This window comes from Phoenix dactylifera, chromosome 7 (assembly GCF_051530095.1).
Source record: "Phoenix dactylifera cultivar Ajwa chromosome 7, Ajwa_hap1_PhDact_Kaust_v1.1, whole genome shotgun sequence".
Lineage (NCBI taxonomy): Eukaryota > Viridiplantae > Streptophyta > Magnoliopsida > Arecales > Arecaceae > Phoenix > Phoenix dactylifera.
The window spans coordinates 1,551,112-1,574,931 of record NC_143196.1 but is presented as its reverse complement, the minus strand read 5'-3'; the positions used below and the strand labels follow the sequence as shown (position 1 = coordinate 1,574,931).

Here is a 23,820-nt window from a genome sequence, read left to right as displayed (position 1 = left end):
GCAATTCTTGCAACCGGCTTTTAACTCACGATGATGGCCATGCATGAATCAGTGCAGTGTGTCAATAAAGTAATAAGCCAAAACTATGCTGCACTTTTTTTTTCCTGCTCTACCAGGGAGTGTTTTTGGCACTTGTTAATAATAGCTTTCCCTTTCCCTTTGAGATTTGGAAGATAAAAAATTCTGTTTCAGACTTCGGTAATGCTTGTGATAAACAATCAGAAAGCTGAGAGTTTGAGCGTACAAGAAAGCTTAAAGAAGCAGAAATCATTGCAGGGTGACAGCCAGGAAAGAAATAAGTAGCATTATTTAACAAATGACATAAATTATTTACATCTTTTCCCATGCGAAATGGTTAATAAATAACAGTATAGATTTCAAGAAACATAAATGACAAAAAGAATACAACAATATACTTATCTGCGACCCCTTGTCCTTGCAATATGAGATCGAGGAAGACCAACAATCGCCAAAAGTCCACTGCCAAAAGCTGCAACTGCTGCTACAGCAAAGGCTGGTGAATTGCCACCTCCAAATAATTGATCCCATGGTCCACTTCCCAAAGACACAAGTACCTGATGTTTCACAATTCCCATTAGTAACCGTTAAAGGCAGGTAACACTCAATTAGGAAGCATGGTAACTGAACACCAGCTTCATTTTCCATCTCTATGCCAAAAAGCTCTTGTATTCACATGCATGCAGATGATGTGAAAGTTCTTTGGTAGGTCGGACAGATGTTGACAGTTACCAAATAAATTGTTTGCAGAGTTCAGCTCAGCAAGGCACCAACTCTAATATCCTACCAATTTTGAACTTTGTTCCAGGGGTGAAAATATATCATTTATCAAAGGCCTGATACTTCAGATATAAATTATGCGGTTCATGCGATATGGCTAGGTGTTCTTCAATATTGGAACTATAGTAGCATTCCTTGTCTATGGGAACCACTCAATCCATATTTGGATTTCTAGAACCAATAACTTGGTGCATTATTCATAAGTTCATTAAGATAAAAAAAAAAAAAAAACAGAAGTACATCATCCTAAATCAGAAAGACAGGTTGACAAAGATAAAAAATAAAAAAACACTACTACGTTTTAGTTCCCGCTCATAAAAAATGCAAATACAACACAAAAGGCAATATTTTTCCTAATGATCTCAACAAGTGAAATGAACTGTTTAAAAAGATTAGTGAATTATAAACTTCTGCTGGAAAACCCATAAAAATCTATAACTGATAGTAAAGCAAAGAAAGTATATTGGAAGAAAGAGGAAGAAATTTGTTAATGAAAGAAAAATCAAAAGATGTGTTATAATTTTCATCAAATGTGATTCTCCGTCATATATACTTCCATTATTAAGCCTAACTTGCATATAAGTATGAATGAATTTCCTAATATATTCAACATTCCAGGTTAATCTATTATAATCAACTGATAGCAAAATTTTACCCATCCAATAACTTGAATTCTCAGGTTATCAAAAAAAAAAAAAAAAACTTGAATTTTCATCATCAATGAAGCCAAAGTTTAATATTTCATTATGAGTTAAAGTTAAGATTTATGATGACACAACAATGTAGACAAAGAGATTAAATATTTTTAAGCACATTAAAGCAATTCCTTCCATAGACTGGCGTTGGATTGACATAATGATATATAGGCGACATAAAAAAAGAAACAACCTCAATTCTTATCCAAGCTTCTAGACCCTACACCGATCTATTGAAAAATATGCTCAAGGAACTGAACAACATGTCACCTCACCACTCTGTTGTTCTCAAGAGAGCTTAACTTAAAGACCGTATCTTGCAGGCATCTTCCTTAATAAAGATATAAGCATAAACTGAACCATAAGACTAATTCAAACGGTAGTTAAGGACAAAGGGCTATGAAATTGAAGAAATGGTAACTCTTTGTCTCATTATTTGAAACCAAGAAAATCTTAGACTCCCATTGATCATGAATTACCTGAGGCAGGTTACATAAGGATGATTTTCTGAAGATTGGACCTGATGAGGGACTAATTATGGAATATTTGCCAAAATCTTCGCAAGTGAGAGATAGAAGACAGGTAAGAATGCATTTAGTTTGGAGGGCCGGACAGGACTAGTATAGCCAGGGAGACGGGCATTGGTTAGTAGTGGAAAACAGGATTTGGGCATGGACACATTAAAAGCAAATACAGAAGATAGATTATCTGGGTCTTGCAAAGTTTCAGAAAGAAGTAAACAACGAGCTTCAAAAACGGTTTATACTTGCTTATTCACTTAAATATGCACTTGCTAAACAATGATATTACTACAGCTTGCTTAATAAAAAAATTAACTCTGATAGCAAGGTCCGCCGTACCGGTACCGGTCGGCGTACCGGTGGCCGGCCGGACCGGTACGGTACTGGTACGTACCGGCTGGTACCGGTCCCGTACCGGCCGGTACGCGGTAGTTTCAAAAACCACAGCGCGCGGCGCTGTGGTTCTAAAAGAAAAAAAAATCGTACCGGTGCGAACCGGCCGGTTCGCACCGGTACGAGGCCGGTACCGGTTCGGATAAAAAACCAAAAAATACCCGTTTTTTTATCCATTCCGGTACCGGTCCACGGCTGGACCGGTACGTACCGGCCCGTACCGGCCGGTACGGGCCGGTACGGCATTCCATGTCTGATAGGATATCAAAGCTCCCTGTTTTTCATATGTGATGTGGGTTTTATCATCTATATATCTAAATTCGTTAAGTTAGGTCAGTTTGGTTCCGGTGTGGTTGGTCCAGGATTAACTTGGCAAAAGTTCTGTACCTGGCCAAACCTACACTTGCTCAAATGGAAGAAAAAACATTTAGTCAACCAGTTTACTTTTTAAGTGAGCCCACTGCCCAATAGGCTAACATGACATATTTGCATCTCTAATTGCAAACTCAATAGAACAATCAATTCTAAGACACCAAAACAAACATTCTTCCAAATCTCCAGCTAAGAGAAACTGATTTCACCAAAAGCTATTCTTCAACTTCACCTTCCCCATCTGAATTTCGTTTCGGCAGTGTAAGTCTTGGAAGATTTGATCATAGGTGGAAAGCAACTGATGTGGAATAAAAAATAATTGACTCCAGATACCTTTTGTATGCTCAGAACCGTTAGTTAGATAATTTTTGAGCAAGTTTTAATCTTGTTTTAAGTATGAGTGCATGAGAAACCTACTTTATGTATATGACGGACTGAAAAGGTCAAGAAAATCATTTGAATCTAAATTTTTTGGTCATTTAGGTGTCTTTCTATATAGGGTTTAGTCGAAAACCTGAATTCCTTCTTCCCTGTTTCTTGCAGCAGAACAGCAATGTCATTTCTTGATCCAAATTCTAGTTTTGGTCCAGCATCAAAATTGGTATCAGAGATAAAGGACTTCATACTCCTTCCTTTACCTTAGTCTTTTTCCTATTGTCTTGTTGTTTTACCCCTTTTTTCATGTTATCAAACAAGAAGATCTTTTAACCATTACACACTAAATTATCATCTAGCAATAATGATGTGATGTCAAAGAATGCTACATTACAAGCAATTGTCACAACCTCAGGTGTTAAAAAAGTTCATGGAGACTGAAAGATAGATCAAGAGTCATGAAGACAAAGAAATTAAAGGACCACTACATGAAGAGCCTGCATTGAAGCTCTCCGAGGTGATGTCATAGAAGTTCCACCATTCAAACAATCTGCAGTTGAGGATATATTAGTTGAGAACAAGGCATTTAGGTTCGATTTATTTGCCTGCAATCGAGCAGTTGCAACTCCAGTTGCTGCAATTAGAATTGCAAGCAATTAATACATTTGTTTGGTTGCCGATAATACAATTGCTACTTGCAATTACAAGTGCACAAAAAAAAGTCCCAGAAATTGCATCTCATATTGCAGTTAAAAACAATCATACTACCAATTGCAACTTAAATTGCAAATCCTATCCCAGCTACTTGTATCCTCTCACCTCATTAGCTTAAGTTGCAATTTAAAATTGTATAATATTAGTAAGTTAAAAGATCAATTGATTATTTTAGTAATACATATTTAAAAATTAAATATTGTCATTTTAATTAAACCAGAATATAAACTTTGCTGTTATAATAGTATATATAATTATTGTAATATCAAATAATACTCTCTAATCTATTACAATAATTATTATTGTTGTAACACTATGATAATCTAATAGTATTGCTATTTTTATTATAATCATAACAACGAGAGCATTATTATTATGTTACAATTATTCTTATCATAATATTATTATTTAATAGAAGAAATAATTATTAGTGTTATACAATTGGAAAAAATTTTGCATCCTCAAATTTCCAATAACAACTATAATTTCTAATGCAGCAATTGGAGTTGCAGGCAACTAAACAACCTTTTTAATGGTCCATCTAACATTTTGAAGGTAGAAATTCAAAGTAATGAAGATCCATGCAAGGACCACACAGGCAATATCAAGTCACAACTCTAACGCAATGACCGAGATCAAGCAATACGGAAATCTATTCCCCATTGATTTACTAGATTCTGTCATATGCAGATGATCTTCAATTAACAGACATCAAAACATCCAATCAAAGGTGTAATCGTGAGAAATCTAATATGAGCCTCCTTCATCGAATCTTAAAGACACAAAGAGATCATGCCTTGGGAATCATCAAGGTGATCCTGTGGATGACATTTATGTCATGAAAACAAATGTGAGGGAATACAATTAAACAGATCTAGATTTTTTGTTTAGTATATTCAGTGTTTGGAGATGATTGACTTGCCCAAGTCAACTCATCTAACTCGCCACCCTTAATCTTTTGCTAGCATTGCCTGGACTTAAGACACAGTCAAGTGTTCAAGTACCTTGAAGAATCCGACAGCACAAACTTAAAAACTTGAATAAAAGAACATAGCAGTATAATTTATTATAAAATATAATTAAACATAAAATATGCTCTTGGAATTCATTTAAAATAATCTTGATTATTAAATTATTCATGTGGGTTTTAAAATACCATATATAAGTGACAATTTGGGACTGCACTTTCTCAAAGTATTACTTTTGGGCTAAAATTTCCTTTAGGCCCAATTTACTTTTGGCATGACTCTGTAGTGGGCCCAATATAAGCAGAAGGTTTAGACATATTGCTTTCTTTGCCCAATCATTGGGATCATAAATGCCAACTACTCACCTGTCTCTTTCTCCCGTATGGATCCCCATTCACCATAAAACTGTAGGACACTAGAGAGGAGGATAGGTTGCCAATTTGCAAGATTATGTTTCCTTCCACCTCAAGAAGGGATTGGGAGTTTAGAACATTAGATTTACTCTGCCATTTTCAGAAGGATAGATCGGAGGTAAAGAAGAAACAGATATACCCAAGTTCTCTCCTTTCCCCTTCATCGGCCTCTTCTTTTTGCTCCATCATCAGCGTATAGGAGAAACCCTTAAGTCCCTAATCAAGCAAACAAGTTGCGTCTACAACATATAAATCTCTATCGTATCCAGATAACAATGCCTTTTGTGGGTCAGGTTGAATCAAATCCTGAAAAAATTGAAAATTCACTCCAACCAACGAATGGTTCAAACCTTTGATCAGGCCAGTGTTGAGCTGTCCAATTTAAAAGAATTCTTCCTCCCACATCACAAAGGAATTATCCCCTGATAACAGAGGTAGTCATGTTCAGGTGGCCCATGGCATGGGTCAGTGACGATGGGATGATCTGACTATTAAAGGTGACTCATGAAAGGGGCATGGCCAGGTCTTGCTGTAATGAAGATGGCGATGCTGGTTCTTACCCAAACAAAGCCAAGGACTTCATGGAAGCGAGGCGGCCAAATCTCATGGCTTCAGAGGTAACGACACAAAAATTCACCACACTGGATGCAAAAGGGCCAGATTTCCCAACCTCATGGTGAGGCAGCCGAATCTCACAGCTTCATGGCACCTTGAGTTAATCTAGTGGGACAAAGTGCGAAGTAAATGGAGCAATCATGGCAAACATATAGGTGACTTGGTTGACCCGTAGTTGGCCCATGGTGAACCGAAAGCCCACGATCTAGCTATCCTGGCAATTTGGTTGAGGTCGTCAAGTTCGAAATAGTGGAACTATTACTGTGAAAATATCTTTAGGTATATGTTGCACTGTATAAAACAAGAAAATCATTATTTAACTATTTTAGTTGTCTTTCTACATAGGGGTATTCGGATTCGAAATTTTGCATTTCTAGGAAAAATTTTGGAAGTCCATACAGAAATTGGTTACTTATGTCACGCCCCCGTCTGCACAGGGCACGTGAGGCACCCAGTGCCCGCATGGGGGCCACATGAGGGGGGAACACGGAGCTCTCCTACTAAATATTGTACGGTTTTGGGCCCGTACGCGCTCAGACCCCTTCTCGGTTTTGTTTTCCACCTAAAACGCATTAGCAGGATTTGGAGACACCCGTCTCATATGCCCAGGTTCTGAAACGAGTCTAGCCGATGTGGGATCTTTCATTCACCCACCCTCGGACTAGAGCTGCCCTCGGCTCTGACACCAAATGTCACGCTCCCACCTGCGCGGAGCACGTGAGGCACCCAGTGCCCACATGGGGGCCACATGAGGGAGGAACACGGGGCTCCCCTGCCAGATATTGTTCAGTTCTGGAGCCCGCACGCGCGCACACGTGCCGCTCGGACTCCTCCCCGGTTTTGTTTTCTACCCAAAACGCATCTGCAGGATTTGGAGACGGTGCCTTATAGCCCAGGCTCTGAAACGAGTCTAGCCGATGTGGGATCTTTCAACTTACGCTTCAAAAGTCCTAGTTTACTTGTAGAAGAAATCAAGAAAAGTCTATAAGAGTGCCTACTAGGGCGGGTTGAAAATTAATTTTGTTTGATTTGTTTTTATAGAAAAGATTTTTTAGGCTAAGTTTGGTCCTTTCTTCCTCTCTCTCCCTCCCCTCTCTTATTAATCTCTCTTCTATTATTTGTTCATTTCTACTAATATGAATTCTGTTTTTGCTCTCCATAACGTTAATTTACTCTTTGTTTTCTACATGAATATAAAATCTTTGATCTCAATGTCCATTATAGGATTACAAAAAGCTTGAATTGAATCAAAGGTGGCCTATACATGGATTCTTAATGACTAAGGATCCATAAAGCTGATCCCAAATAGTTGGGACAAGGTTTTGATGGTTATAAAGACTACTAAACAACTACCACCAATTGTCAAGCTTCTTTTGAAAATTTGTTCTTTAAACCTACCACATCTGAAAACCTAAAACTGAAATTTTTTAGCCCATTTTAAATTCTATATTTCCTAAAAACACCTATGCTCTGTTTTCTGTAGCTGGGCAGCACGGTCAATTTCTTAAACCAAACCTTAAATTTCTAACCCCTTTAGGTTCTTCCATGCATTGTAGATCATCCACAATTGGTCCTACAGTACAATATCATAGTTTGCCGTCTCGGTACCGAATCCCGTACCAGTGCCATACTAGCACAATGTCAGTCCGGTACGGTATAAAATTTGTTTGGCGTACCGAGTGTCGGTACGCCACCCATACCAAAAGTACGATACGCTCCGTACCATCCAGTTTGGGCCGATATGGTATACCTTGAGTTAGATTCTTTATGCCCTATAAGTCCTCTCAAGCAACTCCTCGTAAATTTTGTTAATAAATTAAAGAAAAAAACAGACAGATAATGTTCTCTAGACGAATGCATCAGACCCCAGGGACCTAGGAAATTTCATCAATCAAAGTTGCCCTCGGGAAGGCAATAGCACTCAACAGAATGCATACTGATTAAGAAGTTCTAATTGGCATAATCTTAAAACCTTGCTTGGTCCATCATATAAAGGAACTTAGGTTGCTAAACTGAACCTTATCATCAAGCACTATAAGTGTTATATTGCAAGCAAAATAAACATATAGAATCAAAGCAAACATATGGAGACATTATTTAGGGTAGTGATAATTTCATTACAAAGCAAACATATAGAAAATTACAATAATCTCATAAAACCAATTTTTCTATATGACGGATCAACAATGAAGGCTATCTTCTTGCTTAAGCAATTGATGGAAAGATATACAATCAACACATGCTCCTGGATTGAGTTAAGGAAGTATATGATATGGTACCATGAGAGGTTAATTTGTTCGCATTAAGATTTAAAAAGAATCATTTTTGTCCCTCTCATCTTACTTCCTCCAACAATGAGATGAAATGACTAGAAGCCAGAAAACACATAGCACATCATAACCCAATAGCACATCATAACCCCATGTCGAAAAAGAACAAATAACCCTTGGTACTTATCCTCCTAGTTCCTCCCCTCTGATGTACTCTTCAGCTCCTTCAAATTTCTTCCTTCATCTTGCTCTTCCAAATCAACACCCTTTCTTTTCAAATTTCGTGACAAGCCTACAATTTTGCAACTTCTAGAGAAAGGCAACTATTCTAAGTAGAACAAGAAATATATATCTTGCATATTGGCAAGCATACTAACCTAGGAAAAAAACAATTTCCACTCAAAATAGACATTTTTGTAAATGGTACGAAGAAATTATTTTTATTTCGAATAAGAATTAATAGAGAAGCATATTGAACATTATAACCTAGATGGTGCTTTTAGCAAAAAGAAAAAGTAAACAATACATTAGAATTCATCAAGGACATAGACCAGTGACAGGGGAACAATATGTGATTTTTCAGCTTCATTGGGCTTGCATCAGTGACAGGGGCTCACATTAAAAATCTCTTTAAACTAGTTATTGATGAAGTTGTTCTAAATAACCAGGAAGATATTGTGTTATATGTAACTTGAGATGATATAACATTGGTTGATCTAGAGAACAGTAGGTAAAATGCTAAATCTGAACTATGGAAAAGAGTCAGAGATATGGACTCAAGCCAAAAAAAAAGAATTTGAAACACAACCAAAGTGTATGCAATGCAATTTCCTTTTTCCAAGGAAATAAAAATGAGGCAGTCAAAGCTAGTTAATAAGAGATACCATAATGCAACTGGTTCAGGTTCATTACCTTATCATAGGAAAAGAATTGTCAAAATAGATACTGTCACAACTAATCATCAGATCTACACAGATGAAGTGGCTAGGTGCAAGAGTGTTATCTAATAATATATTCATTAGCCACTAAAGCAAATATTGTACTAAAATGACAATAAGGCCCATAATGTTGCATGGTTCAAAAGAACGAGTTACATACAAGGTCCAAGGAAAGATGGCCATGACACAAACTAGGATGAAAAGGAAAATGTATACCAAAGCTACAACCAATAAAGTAAGGGATGACTATACTTCAGCACAGTAGGGGTTATAGCAACTGCAGACAAAGTCAAAAACCTATTTAGATGGTACCGTTAAGCATTAAGAGTTTAAGACTATGTTTTAGTTCACATGAATGAAATAGAATCAGAATTGAAATGAAATGAAAATAGCAATAAAAGATAGGGAATCAGAATTTTCATTCCTATACCATTGTTTGGTCAAGAAACGAAAGATTGCATGTGAAAAAAATGAAAATTCCATTCTAGTATTTATTTTAACTAATTATATTTTAAAAATATTTCAGATTGATATTTTAAATATATCCTTCAACAAGGAACAGAATCAAATTTATAATGCAACACTTATAATAGTTTTGGAGGCCTCCATTTAAATCTTACTTTATATGTATAGTTGTATACATGTGCAAACAACAACCACTATCATGTTAGAGTGATCGATTTTTCACGTTTTCAAAATAGGACTTTTAAATTCAATTGAATTTAAATTATGAATTCCCATTTTATACTGTAAATGCCACTAAATGATTTGTACAAAATTTGTCACTTATTCCTATTTGTTACCATAAATGCGAGTAACTAATTCATACTTGAAATATCTTTAATTTTCATTTCTATAAGAATGATCATTTCTCCCATTTAAGATTGGAATGAGAATTCCTCCATTTAAGGGAATAAGAAACCTTAAGAAATCATAATTCCGTTCCTTGTTACACAAACCAAACATTGACAAGGGGCCAAAGTTGAATTTCTATTCCATGCCTACTCCCATTCCAAGAACCAAATGTAGCATAAGGATCTCAGCAAAATCCAAAACTGTGAGGTGCTAAGATTTGTGCTGAAGGGTCTAGAATGAAGGAAAAATACCCCAGCAGCATCCATGAAGTTATAAAGGAGGATTAGCAAAGTTAGCAGACTCACTAGAGGTAAAATTTGACGGGAGCAAGCTACAGATAAGGATCCATGAAGTCATCAAAAATATGGTGACAAGTCTGCATGATTTTAATTACATAATGATGTGCCTTTTCCTTGTTACTTCCTTTTCCTTATTCTAGTTAAAGAAAATTTAAAAAAGTGTGAAGCCTTCTAGCCAAATAATGAAGTAGCTATCGGTGGGGGGGAATATGTTGTGTGTTATTCCATCACATTAAGTTACACAATAATGAACAGGAATTTTGCCCCCAAAATTGACTTTATTTTCATTTACAAAAATGACACTTTCATTCTTTTTTGCAGAAAGTGTTCATTTTGGACTTTGGTGCAGCATCACACCCATACTCTCAAATGACCACACATTTAGCTCATAAAAGAACATTGTGATAGTCAAAGCACACAGATAAGTAACAGATACATACATAATACAAGTCAATACACAGACAGAAAAGCTCTCATACTATTCATGAAGATAGGTGTATGATGGTCCAAAAAATTCAAAATGGACAGATCCTGTGAAACAATAAAAAAATAAAATAATATGACCCAATATAAAAGTTAAAAAAAGAGTAAATTTATCCTTATAAAATTCTGCAACACTATAGGATGTCATAGAATATCTTCATTCTAAATCTTTCCCTTGCTTCTATGGGTTTCATTTTGATGTGAGCCTTGGTTTTACTTTGCAGATTATACATATGTAATTGCTTTCTTTGGTTTAGTCTCTTGAATGGTCAGTGGAATGATGTGATTTCTTTAGGATACCAAGTCATTTGGTTTCTTTCATTACATTTAAATTTTGTAGTCTTTCTTTAAATCTAGAAGCACTTGAGTTGCCCAATACAGGATAGTAACGTGCCTTATTTCCCAAAACGAGAATTCAAGAAACATAAGTAATTTTGCGTAGAATTCTCAAACACTAGTCCTATAACAAGGAAAAAAAGATACTAGTTAAACACAATTTAGGAATATTATAGTAAGAGAATGTCTACCTGAGGGATCACAATTGCAAGATTTAGAATGCCCATTGCTAATCCTGCAATTTAATTGTCAGTAAGCACATAAAAAACAAAGGTAACAAAATACAAAAGATTCAGGGCGAAGAAACTGAGCACCTACCTTGACCAAGCCTTAAGGACTCAATTCGACTAGAAATCATTGCATAAGGAATACTATAAGTCACCTACAAAAATGACAACTTCTTTGTAAAGTAACATGCCAATGACTATTAATTTTAATGAAAGTTTGTATTGAAGCTATTCACTCACTGCCAGTGGTGCTCCAAGTATTGCAAAGGCAATTAGTGCAGAAACAACAATGCCAACTGAAGGAAGTCCACTGCTTTGGTAATCTGTATTTTTTGCAATATAAGATATTATGAGCATTGCTACAAAGCAGAAAAACATGAGAATGTTTGAGATTCCCCAAACAAGGCCAGCTCCCAACTTCCGACACATTTTTTCGATCACCATTGAAGTAAAACCCAGAACAACAGAATTCAACATCAGACCGAAAGCCCCCATTCGCACTCCAGTTTGATATCTTTGCCCTTCATCTGGGTTGCCTCGATAGATCTCCCGGCCCATCCAATCAGTGTCAAAGAGAATAAATGGAAACCATCCTATCCAAGTAAGTGCAGTAACAATCAGAACCATCCAAACAGGCAATGTTAGGTATCTAAAGGATCCTATCAATTCCCAGAGGAAAGCCTCTTGGCCATGGTTTAGCTGCTCTTCTGTTCCTTCAGCAGAGTATGGAGCCACACTGCTAGAATTTAGAGGAACTTCTTGGACTGATGATATACTGATATAAGTAGTGATGATGAGAAGAATGATGTCAAGAAGAAAAGCAGACTTGAGGTTGGCACAATTTATGCTGCAAGCAGAGGTGACAGTGAAGGGAAGGATGGTAAACCAGCCACTATAAGATCCAGTAGCAAAGCCTAGTATATTTCCCAAGGCCATGAAGAGTGAAAAATAAGCATTAGCTATCCGAGTCCTCCTGTGATCCTTCCCTGAAATAACAGAAAGAATGGAGGCATCTATTAGGCAATCATCTTGTAGAGCAGCAAATCTGAAGTGACTCAAGAACTGAATATACTAGCTTGGGTCATGTGACTGCCCCAACCAGATATTGAACAAGTCATTCACTTGACTCAAGTTAGTTAAAGTCTTTTTTTCAGGTCTCTTAAAGTTTTCCACAGACATGAACAAAAGGAGGAGAAATTTTTCTCAAAAGAAAAAAAAGGAAAAAAAAGTGAAAAAGGTATCTTTCCTCCCATAAAACCTCCAAAAATCTCTATCCTGACCAAAATTCCTAAAATCTGAAAATGACTGGGAGGCATTGAAAAACAAAAGGGCATGCTTGGTCAATAGGATTACATTTCAATTCAGAGAAGAAGTTGTCTTACCTAGGGCTGTCAAACAAGTGACCCATTTTGAGCAGTTGTGTTCAACTAGAAATTCAACTCAAACTCAGCCGCTCTGTTAAAGTCAAAGTAGGCTGCTAGAGCTAGGTTTGACCTGCTTGAACTTGGAACCATCAAGCTAGAAATAGGAATATATAAATAATTAATATATATTACAGTAGTTACTGCATATAAATAAAAATTATTTTTATACTAAATTCACATGCAGAAGAATGTATTTCAAATTAAGTTTTAATGCCGAAATTAGCTCAAAATTTTTTTACAAAGGCCTCGAGGGACCTCTTGTTCCCACTAGATTTCTTAAAACAATTGTTCATGACAAGCTTAAGTCTAGTTTAAATTAAATATGCTGGTTCAAGCTCGACCTACTTACAGAATGAGCTGAGCTTGAGCTTGGCTTGACATGCTCAATTTCGACTAGTTTATAACCCTATTCTTACTTATAACCTATAAGACCTACCAATGGAAGACAATCAAAGACCAGATTGACAAACTAAGGCACAAAAATTAGTGTATCCAATATTGACAAAAGCATAAAATTTTAGAAGTTAAAACCCAATTATGAAAACCTGAAAGTCTAAATTTAACTATAAAGGATAACATTCTAGAGAAAAAGTTGACAGAACTTGGAATGGGGAAAGCTTCACAAAGAAACAAACTTGCAAAGTTATAACTAGGAAAAAAAGTGCTCTGCCATAAGTAATGTGACACAGCACCTGAACAGATGCTAGCAAATTCAACAGTCGAAGGCATGTAATTACATAAGTGCCAAGACCCTCAAGAATAATAACTTAGAAGCCACTCAAACAACAATATATTTGAGTTATGAACCTTTATTTTTAATTAACACTAGGATTTAATTATTTGGGCCTTAATAATGAATCAAAAATGCTTGGTGAGCTCATTAATGGGACACAAATGATAAGACCCAGTATAACATAGTATTCCTATGATCCTATCACTTTCATGTATTTAAAATGTTATTTTCTAGTGGTCAGGCCGATGCCATGTCAATGAAAAATAGTGCTGCATCAGTTACCCCATCTTTCTATTCTATACACGGATCCAAGTAACAGTAATGTATCATTTCCGGCGGTTTCTTGAAGTCCAGTCCCATCAAAGAGAGAACGTCTTATACTACCCTAAATCCTATGTTGCAGGTTTCTGTTCAAGAAAGGTCAAAATGTCAGTCATGATTTCTATTTCAGTTTCCCTACTCCTATAGGCCTAAGAGTAATCGATCTATAAATTACAATGTTAACAAGCCATTTATCCACAGAAACAAGGTAACAAAGCCTAAGACGCAATACGTGCCCATTCAGTTTCTCTATTCTTATAGGTCTAAGAATTCTGAAGTCATATGAATTTTAGTGTGTGCAAACTATTTATCCACAGGATCAAGTAAAAAGCCTCAGGCATTCCATATCGCATTTCAGTTTCACTATTGTTATATGACTATGAGTTTTTAAGTCTACAGATGGCAATGCCTGCATGTCATCCAAGCAAGTAATCAGGGTAATAACCTTAGAACATACATTTCCCATTTCAAAGTTTCAAGTTTTTGGGTAGGTCTAGGAGCTTTGCAGTTCATAAATTACAATGCTTATTGGCCATCTACACAAGCTAGTATAGTAGTACGCTAAAGCCTAAAGAGTCCGATCCCCTATCCTCTCAAAGTGGTCCAAAGTCTCTTGTCTTGTTCCTCTGCTCTCATTTTCCACTCTTCACCATATATTCTACTAATTGCTCTTCATCATGTATTCTACTAATTGCACAACGTAAATGCGCCAAGTCCTACCAAATTAAGTCAGCTAACTTAAAAATAGTTCGACTCTCCTTTTAGCGTTATGGGCACCATGGTGGCTCAGAGTAGATCCAATGAACCCCGCAAACTATGCTGCTTCCCAGATATAGGACATAGACAACAACTTGATGCAACATCCTACCTGGTCCAATCCCATCACGAGTGATGAGCTATAAAATGGACAGAATCATCTATACAATACTAAGAACCATAAATACATAAATAATAAATTGAATTGACTAAAGACTAGAGCAAACAAAATTTTCCGGTCAGCAGCATTAGACCTGATGCGGGATTTGCACCCCGTCACCAGCAGAGCCCACACACCAGCCGAGCAGGGGAAGAGAGAGTGTTCCTCAGAAGGTATTGTCCGCTTTGGGTCCGATTTGGGGGTCGAGCGTACCCGGAGCCCTCCTCACGGCGCCTCACGATTTTGCCCCACAAAAGGCGCCTCCTAAGGGAAGGGTGATTGAGCCCCCCATTATATGGCACAGACCTTCCCGCTGATTAGCCGATGTGGGACTAAATTCGAGGAACCCCCGTAACACAGCCCCCCCAGCGGGGAGGTCCTGTGCCCGGGTCGGCTCCTTGCTGGATAGGCGGAGGGCCGAGGCCCTCCTTCTAGCGCCATCTGATGCGGGATTTGCACCCCGTCACCAGCAGAGCCCACACACCAGCCGAGCAGGAGAAGAGAGAGTGTCCCTCAGAAGGTATTGTTCGCTTTGGGTCCGATTTGGGGGTCGAGCATACCCGGAGCCCTCCTCACGGCGCCTCACGGTTTTGCCCCACAAAAGGCGCCTCCTAAGGGAAGGGTGATTGAGCCTCCCATTATATGGCACAGACCTTCCCGCTGATTAGCCGATGTGGGACTAAATTCGGGGAACCCCCCGTAACACAAATCTGATGCGGGATTTGCACCCCGTCACCAGCAGAGCCCACACATCAGCCGAGCAGGGGAAGAAAGAGTGTCCCTCAGAAGGTATTGTCCGCTTTGGGTCCGATTTGGGGGTCGAGCGTACCCGGAGCCCTCCTCACGGCGCCTTACGGTTTTGCCCCACAAAAGGCGCCTCCTAAGGGAAGGGTGATTGAGCCCCCCATTATATGGCACAGACCTTCCCGCTGATTAGCCGATGTGGGACTAAATTCGGGGAACCCCCCGTAACACAGCCCCCCCAGCGGGGAGGTCCTGTGCCCGGGTCGGCTCCTTGCTGGATAGGCGGAGGGTCGAGGCCCTCCTTCTAGCGCCATCTGATGCGGGATTTGCACCCCGTCACCAGCAGAGCCCACACACCAGCCGAGCAGGGAAAGAGAGAGTGTCCCTCAGAAGGTATTGTCCGCTTTGGGTCCGATTTGGGGGTCGAGCGTACCCGGAGCCCTCCTCACGGTTTTGCCCCACAAAAGGCGCCTCCTAAGGGAAGGGTGATTGAGCCCCCCATTATATGGCACAGACCTTTCCGCTGATTAGCCGATGTGGGACTAAATTCGGGGAACCCCCCTAACAAGACCTATACCAAATGTATTTATAAGCCATTAAGAAAACGATTTGTGATGCTACCGACCCTCGTCTCCTCCTCCAAAAATTAGCAAATTTTGCGTTCACCTGAAAGCGAACGATAGGAGCAGGGATCCCACGGCATGGCATTTAGTAAATTTATCGAAGATTCAAGGTCGTTAAAATGCTTTGCCTATCCCGACCCGGTTTTTTTTTTTTGCGAACCGCTAGGGCTGAAAAGGGCAATAAAGCGCATCGCTTTCCCGATTCCTCCGCCCACGTCGCTTTCGGCTCCGTCGAACTTTACTAAATCGCAACGCAGGGAGCCGGCGACGTTGCAAAGCCCAGCTCCGCTGCGTGGCGATGGAATCAAGAAGGAAGAGGAAAGAGAGAGCGGACCTGCGAGATCGGCGAGGAGGGCGCGGCAGGGGCCCTGGGTGGTGTTGTTGCCGACGTCGAGGAGCCAGAATCCTAGGAGGTAGACGGCGATGGCGCGGGGATGGCGGGATCCGGCGGGGGGGTCACCGAGGAGGCGGCCAAGGTCGGCGGAGTGGCCGACGAGGAGGACGGAAAGGCCGATGGTGGCGGCGCCGCCGACGATGTAGGGGCGGCGGCGGCCGAAGGAGCTGGTGGAGCGGTCGCTCAGGTGGCCGATGAGGGGCTGGACGATGAGCCCCGAGAGGGGTCCGCAAAGCCACACCAGGCTCGCGAACGCGTGGGGGATCCCCAGCTCCTGGACATAGGGCGTCAGGAGCGAGAGCTGGAGGGCCCACCCGAACTGGACGCCGCAAGCCACGGACGCCACCCGGAAGAGCTGCCGCAGCGGAACCCTAGGAGGCGGCGGCGCTAGCGCCGCGACCGGAGGTGCCGCCCCGCCCCGATGCCTCCCGGGCACCCGCGGTGGTGGTGGCGCCCCGCTCCGATGCCTCCCGGGCACTGTCTCTTTCAACGGTCTCTTCTCTCTCTCCATCAGTCTCGCGTCGCCGCGGTATTCGGAGTCGGTAAGGCCGGGGGGAGCGATCTTTGTCGAATTAATGAACGAATCTTTTTTGGAATCGCAATTCGCAGGAGATGAGAAAGCCGGGGTGGCGTACGAGGTGAGGGCTATATTGGGGTCTCATGGGTTGAGCGGAGGAAGCGAGTGTGGGGTGGTTCTATATACACCCCCCCTATTGCTCAGGACACCCCCCAAAAATTAAAAAAAAATTAAATACTCTCTACACCCCCCATTTGCTAAGGACACCCCTAAAAAATTTAAAATTCCTAAATTACCCCCCACCCTCCCCACCCCCTCACCTAAATTGCTCTCTACACCCCCCAAACCCCCCCCACCCCGCTCTTTCCCTCCAAAACACCTCGCCAACGCCCAAAACCCCCCCGTTCCCCCTTCTCCCTCTCGTCACCTGCATTCTCCCGATCTCCGACCACCTCGCCGGCTTCTCCCGGAACCACCTCGCCGGCTTCTCCCGAAATTTTTTTTTTCACGGTTCGTGCTCCGTTCGGCACTGGATCGCCGAACAAAAGGCTTCTGTTCGGCTGAACAGTGCCGGACAGAAGCCTTCTGTTCGGCACTGTGCAGCCGAACAGATCTGTTCGGTTGAGGGTTGCCGAACAGAAGGCTTCTGTTCGGCACTGTTCAGCCGAACAGAAGCCTTTTGTTCGGCGATCCAGTGCCGAACGGAGTACGAACCGTGAAAAAAAAAATTTCGGGAGAAGCCGGCGAGGTGGTTCCGGGAGAAGCCGGCGAGGTGGTCGGAGATCGGGAGAATGCCGGCGACGAGAGGGAGAAGGGGGAACGGGGGAGGAGGGGTTTAAGGGGGGTTTGAGGGGTGTTTTTTTTTTTTTTCTTTTCAAAACGAAACGGAGGAGGAGGAAGGGGGGGTGTATGAGAAAATTTCAAGGGCAATATGGTAATTACACTAAAGGTTAGTTTGGGTATTTTTTTTTTGGTTTTTGGGGGGTGTCCTTAGCAATAGGGGGGGTGTATATAGAACCACCCGCGAGTGTGGGTGGAGAGTTGGACGGCGTTTTATTTTAAGGGGTCTGGCTTTTGGATATTTTTACGGGACATGCCACCGAATTCGGCTTTCCTGGCTTCCTGTTGGTCACAGCGCCGGGCGGATTGGACTCGGAACTGGCAGGAGAAGGCTGATCGGACGGTCGTGATTAAATGGGAATCATTTGATTGGACTACGGACAGGGTTTGGGCGGTGGCCGTCGGCGCGGATTTGCTTCCGTGGTGGCGATCGGATAGCGGCTCGAGGCACCAGCTGTTGTCAGGTGTGAGAAGGTTTATGCGGGCAAGGGACAATGGATGCCTCAAATGATTGGGGCTATGGATGTCACCGTATGGGACCAAAGAGCAGCTCATGTCCAGAGCCATGTGGGATATGCGCATAAGCTTATACATGTACATGTAGCAAATATCTTTGACCTTTTAAAAAAAAAACAAAGCTTGTCAAGTATACACACACATCTATATACATATATATGGAGCAAATATCTCATTTATGTGCACCATGAATCGGTCCTCCTAAATGCATGTCTCCTTTTGACACCCACATTTGCATCCCATGCTGTGAGTCGATATTGTTATCCACTTATGCTTTCTTTTAGTTTGCAGGAAAAAAAAAGTCAATAGAAAAATAAAAAAATAAGATTTTTATATTTTATAAAAAAATTCATGGAAGACATGAAAAAGCTACTTTTCCACCGGTTGAAAATTGGAGTTTTTTTATTCAAAAGTATCATTAAGCTATCAAAACCTATAGGTAAGATCTTTTCTTTTGTTAAAGGTATAATAGGTATTTTATACAATATTTAGAAAAGTAGATGCTCAATCAAACATAAATTACTTTGGAATATGACATTTTTTTATTATCAACCAAATATGCCAAAATTAATTTTCTATGTGTCATATTTTCAGAAATTATCTTTCTAAAAAAAATATTTTACTGAGAACAAATTCTTTCTACGAACCAAACGAGCCCTTAAAAATTTATCATACATAATAGATGATCTACTCATATGATATCTATTATATTTACTCTATTGTATATATATATACATATACATATATATATATATATATATATATATATATAATAAAATGGAGGTTCTACTTGGTTAGAGTTCCCTTCTTGCTATGTGGACAATAGATTAAAATTACACTATCCCATTTAAAGCAAATCATTAATGTCGTGAAGCATATCTCCGATTCCAAGATAAGATGATGATAATGTAATTCTCAATCCAAGTAAAGTGCATATTATTTTCTAGCATACTTTAACTAAATTTTTATATTATATTATGCATTTCTGCATTATAATGGATATTTTAATATACAAAATTACAGCATGTTTAATGTAATCTATAGTAGAATAATAGAATAGTTCTTATTTAGTACAATATTCAGATATTATAGCATGTATATGATAATTAATAATATAATATATCATTTCTTATATACTATATTTTTATCATATGTCAATTATATTTAGATAATTAGGTAGGATTTGGTCTGATATAATATAAATATAACAGATATTAAAATTATTGTAGTAATAGTTAATTGGATATAGTTAATGATGGTAATAATGTTGAAACCATATTAGTACGACCCTATCCCATTCAAAGCAAATCATCAATAGCAAGATCTATATTCTGTGCTCAATTTCTAAAAAATAGTTAATACCACATTCTAACATTCAAAGTATATCATTACTATCAATAAGCATATCCTTCCATTTCAAGGTCAGATGATAACGATGTCATTTTCAGTTCATGTAAAATGCATCTAAAGCAATTTCATTATTTAGCATTCTTTAATTAAATTTCTGCATTAAACGCTACACTTCTATATTGCAATGGATATTTTAAAATATTAAAGTGTAATATCTTTAATATAATCCATTAGTAAAATATTATGATAATTCTTATCCAGTGCAATATTCTGATATTATAACATGTATATGATAATTAATAATATAATATATATCTTTTATTATATATTATATTATTCATCATATATCAGTTATATTTAGATAATTAGGTAAATTTTGGTATTATATAATATAAATATAACAACTATAAAATTATTGTACTAATAATAAAAGAATACATAATTACATTAATTGGATATTATCTTCAATGATAATGATGAAGAAACCAGATTAATACTATATTATTCTATTCAAAGGAAATCATTAACAGTAAAATGCATATACTTCTCACAATTTCTCACAAATAGCTAATATCATATTCTCACATTCAAAGAAAATCATTAATGTCAAGAAGCATATCATAACAAGTATAAGTGATGGATAATAGAGTATCTAATTACTATCAATATTAAGTATCAATTATACAGGTACCAATCATACTTATACTACGTAATAGAAGTATTATCGATACTTATGAATATTATTTAACTAAAACAGATTAGTATTATATTTATCTAACCCAATATTATTGCTATATCAGTTTAGATATATGATGAAAGTTTCTGCTTACCTATCATTATAATTCATTTGCTTAATGTTCCATAAAAAATTAGCAATCGAATCTTTCTACTTATTTTAAATTTATATTGTATTCCAAGAAGCAAATCAATGGTGTCTACTTTTATTGGCTAATGTGTGTGTGTGTGAAGAAAATACATATTCAACTGGCATATGAATATATATTAAAAAAATATGTGCACAAGCAAGAGCTTTTAACCCTATGCAAAAACGACCTGCACAAAAATGAGGTATGTGTCATGTAATCTTGGTAATTGCTGAAGATTACTGTAGATGTTCTCTGCATGAAGTTGATGTTGTTGATGTTGGCACCGTCCAATTCAATCTAACTTGATTTGAATATGCATCAATGGGTAGGAATGATGACATGATTGTAGGTATAAAATATTGTTGATATTGTCCCTTTCCAAGCCAATAAAACTTGATTTTAGGCATGATGACATGCTTATAGGTATGTATAATCATCATCATGGCACAGTTTGCTCCATACATTTTCTGTAACGGGCCATTTTCATTGCTTCTACTTGAATGGTGATATTTAAAGAAGAATCACGCAACTTGTTCATGTGTCTGAAAGGTGACAACGCGTTCTGTGGCTCTTACTGTCGTTTTGCAAGTTGGTATATTATTAGTTTTTGTGATGTGGCTGCTTTCTGATGATAGAAAATTATATTTTACATCACGGCATCTGCATAGAGAAATTTGGCACGATGAAAGAAGCTTATTGGCCGTGGCCGCTTTTAGTTGTTTAAACGATGACAACTTAGATGGTAGCCGTTGCCTGCTTCTTCTACCAACCACTGGAATAAAGAAGACAGCCACTCGGCCCCCACACACACAAAAAAAATGTGTGGTACTACGAGACCTACCCATCTGTAAAGTTTTTGGAATTTGTTAGTAGTAGTTGTTACCCTTGTCAAATAGGTAAGTGATGGGCATGTGATAGATCTCGAAGGCGACTAAAATCGACATAGTGAATCGAACCAATAAAGAACTCACAATAAAACTTCGAATCAACTTGGCCAATGCCTACGCATGACCAGCTCAGAGGTGGAAGGAGAATTCACCCAATTTCAAGATTTTTCTCCACTGGCCACACCATAGTGATCGCTACCGCAACCGCGAGCGTTTTTTCTAACCACACGAACTCGATCGATGAGCGAGATGTGCGATGATTGCCCAAAAAGGCCAATTCGTACATCCAAATTCGTCGACGACGAGCACCGACCTTGACTTATACAAACCAATCTTGTGGAACCACCTTTTAAGTAAATGCTTTCGAGCCTTTATACACCTTTGTGTTGTCGCTCTGCCACTCTCGCAATATATTTACTGTACGTCGAGATCGATCTGACTTAGGCGTTGAAGGATACTCTTTGCTCTGCTCTATCTTTGTTGCTTCAAGTCGGATCTGGCGTCGGAGCAAAGGTCCGATTACGGTCTTCTGTTTTTAGCATGATTTTGAGAACAACCGATATTAGAGCCATCACCATCCGCGCATATCAACCACTATCTGCCCATCTTGAAAGTACGTTGTGATCTTTCACCGGCTTCTACAATTTGAACAGCCGATTACCGAGCCCTTTAGTAAGTTAGTTCGCACTCAAATCAATTTTCAATAGGAAACAGCATGATTTCAGCCGAAGTCCTCATGCATCCTTTCCCAACGTCAGCTCAAATGTGTGAATACTTATGCCAGATGAATCTTCGGTGAGGTTTGGCTTCAAGGTCAGTAAGAATAAATCCCACATAAAGGAGGTATGAAGTATAAGGTGGCAAGACAAGCACAATCACAAACGGCAGCAGACGGAGGCTAACACCAGAACCACAAATGTGAATAGATAGCGAAATTTATTCCTTACAGAGAAATCACATGTGTTTTCAAAAAGTTTCGTCCGTGAACTTGGCACCAGAACCAGAAATGTAAAGCGAGGGCGAAATTTGGATGGGTTGCATTAAGTTCCACCCTGAACTTGACTAACGAACCAATCAAGAGTCATAAAACATCCAAGTGCCGGAGTGAGCTGACCTTTTTATTTTGAATTAATTAGGGGTCGGTGATTTGAGCAAACAACAAACCCAAACATCTAAGCCTGAATATTTGGTTCAAGTGCATGGATGGTATTTAATGATGAAATGAACGTTTCTTGCTTTGTACGAGTGCAAAATCAATAAAAAAAAAATAAACTAAAAATCGATATCATTGCTCGTGATCTATGCCATTAAAAATACTTATATATCAAAGTTCAGATATTTCTACTAATTTTTAATCTATCTATCAAGTTAATGCAAAACAATTGGAATGATGCGATACTATATTTTGCTATAATTCGAGTATTAAAATATATTAATTTTTCATCTATATATATTTTAGCATGCATAGATTATGATTTAGAAGATGGAATTTAAATGCTTTATCGTATCTTTGCATTATGGTACAATAAAAATTGTTTATTTTATGTCTATATGCGTAGTTTAGAAGCTGCTCGAATATGCCTCTTTTGCTTTTTAAGTACGTCAAATAGTATAGATCACAATCAACTGTATAAATTTTTAAGTTTGAATACATCGGTTTTGATTTTGGACTTGAGAAAAAAATATATTCTCTTCTCTTGCAAGGAGCACGAATCACCCCTTTAATAATAAATTAGTTTTTATAATTTTTAAAAATTAATTAAGGATTTTTAAACGTTGAAATTGGAATTTTTCTGCCAAACAAATTGAAAGTAGAAATCAAGCCACTAAAACATCTCCATTTCTGTCTTCAAAAATAAAAGAATTTTTTATGTACATATCCTTCTAAATATTAAAATTTGCATGAACACTTTCTTCAAATTTATATTTGCATATATACCCTTTATAAAATATTTGCTTCGCGTGCATACCCTTTATTTTTTTTTTCTTGCATATGTGCCCACACAATCTAACAACATCAAGAAATTAGTGGTTTAAAATTAAAAATAATTGAAATACTCTTAATGGGTAGATATGCAAAAAGAAATATTTATAAAGGTATATATGCAAATAATACTTTGCGAGAGTATTCGTGCAATTTCACATATTTAGGAGGATTTACATGCAAAAAATTTAAAATTTATTTTTTTCTATTTCAACCTGTTTTAACACTCAGATTTGTCTAGTGTCTGCTCCTCAATATTTTTCATAAAAATATTGCTTAAGAAAAAAATTGATGCGACAATTAGATAGCAAAAAGAGTCTTAGTGGCCTGGGAGGTTGTTTGCTTGCCGACTAGGTACAGGGGTCTGGGGGTGCAGTCCCTGTTGTCGAGACAGGAGGCCTTAGCAGCGCGACATGCTGCCAGATTTGTTCTT

At 38.5% G+C, this 23,820-nt stretch overlaps 1 protein-coding gene across 2 annotated transcripts; it reads right to left on the bottom strand.

Moving 5' to 3' along the window:
• Nucleotides 1-292: 292 nt before the first annotated feature.
• LOC103707621 (sucrose transport protein SUT2-like) lies at nt 293-17,211 on the bottom strand. Of its 2 annotated transcripts, none has more exons than XM_088700904.2 (5): nt 16,368-17,211; nt 11,513-12,258; nt 11,364-11,427; nt 11,237-11,280; nt 293-575 (listed from the first exon to the last, which is right to left on the bottom strand). In XM_088700904.2, exons 1-5 carry the CDS (start codon nt 16,936-16,938, stop codon nt 417-419), a joined length of 1,584 nt encoding a protein of 527 aa, XP_088557030.1. In that variant the 5' UTR covers nt 16,939-17,211; the 3' UTR covers nt 293-416. The 2 variants fall into 2 exon arrangements, with proteins under 2 accessions (XP_088557030.1, XP_008790394.1); XM_008792172.6 differs by lacking the exon at nt 293-575 and adding an exon at nt 576-3,788.
• Between the last annotated feature and the right edge of the window lie 6,609 nt (nt 17,212-23,820).

What these genes read in the sequence shown, in the direction of transcription:
- LOC103707621 (XM_088700904.2), bottom strand. Translation starts at nt 16,938, where the DNA reads ATGGAGAGAGAGAAGAGACCGTTGAAAGAGACAGTGCCCGGGAGGCAT. An exon ending in GTCCTTAAGGCTTGGTCAAG is followed by an intron (nt 11,281 to 11,363) that starts GTAGGTGCTCAG and finishes ATTAAATTGCAG; the next exon opens with GATTAGCAATGGGCATTCTA. An exon ending in TTGCAATTGTGATCCCTCAG is followed by an intron (nt 576 to 11,236) that starts GTAGACATTCTC and finishes GTGAAACATCAG; the next exon opens with GTACTTGTGTCTTTGGGAAG.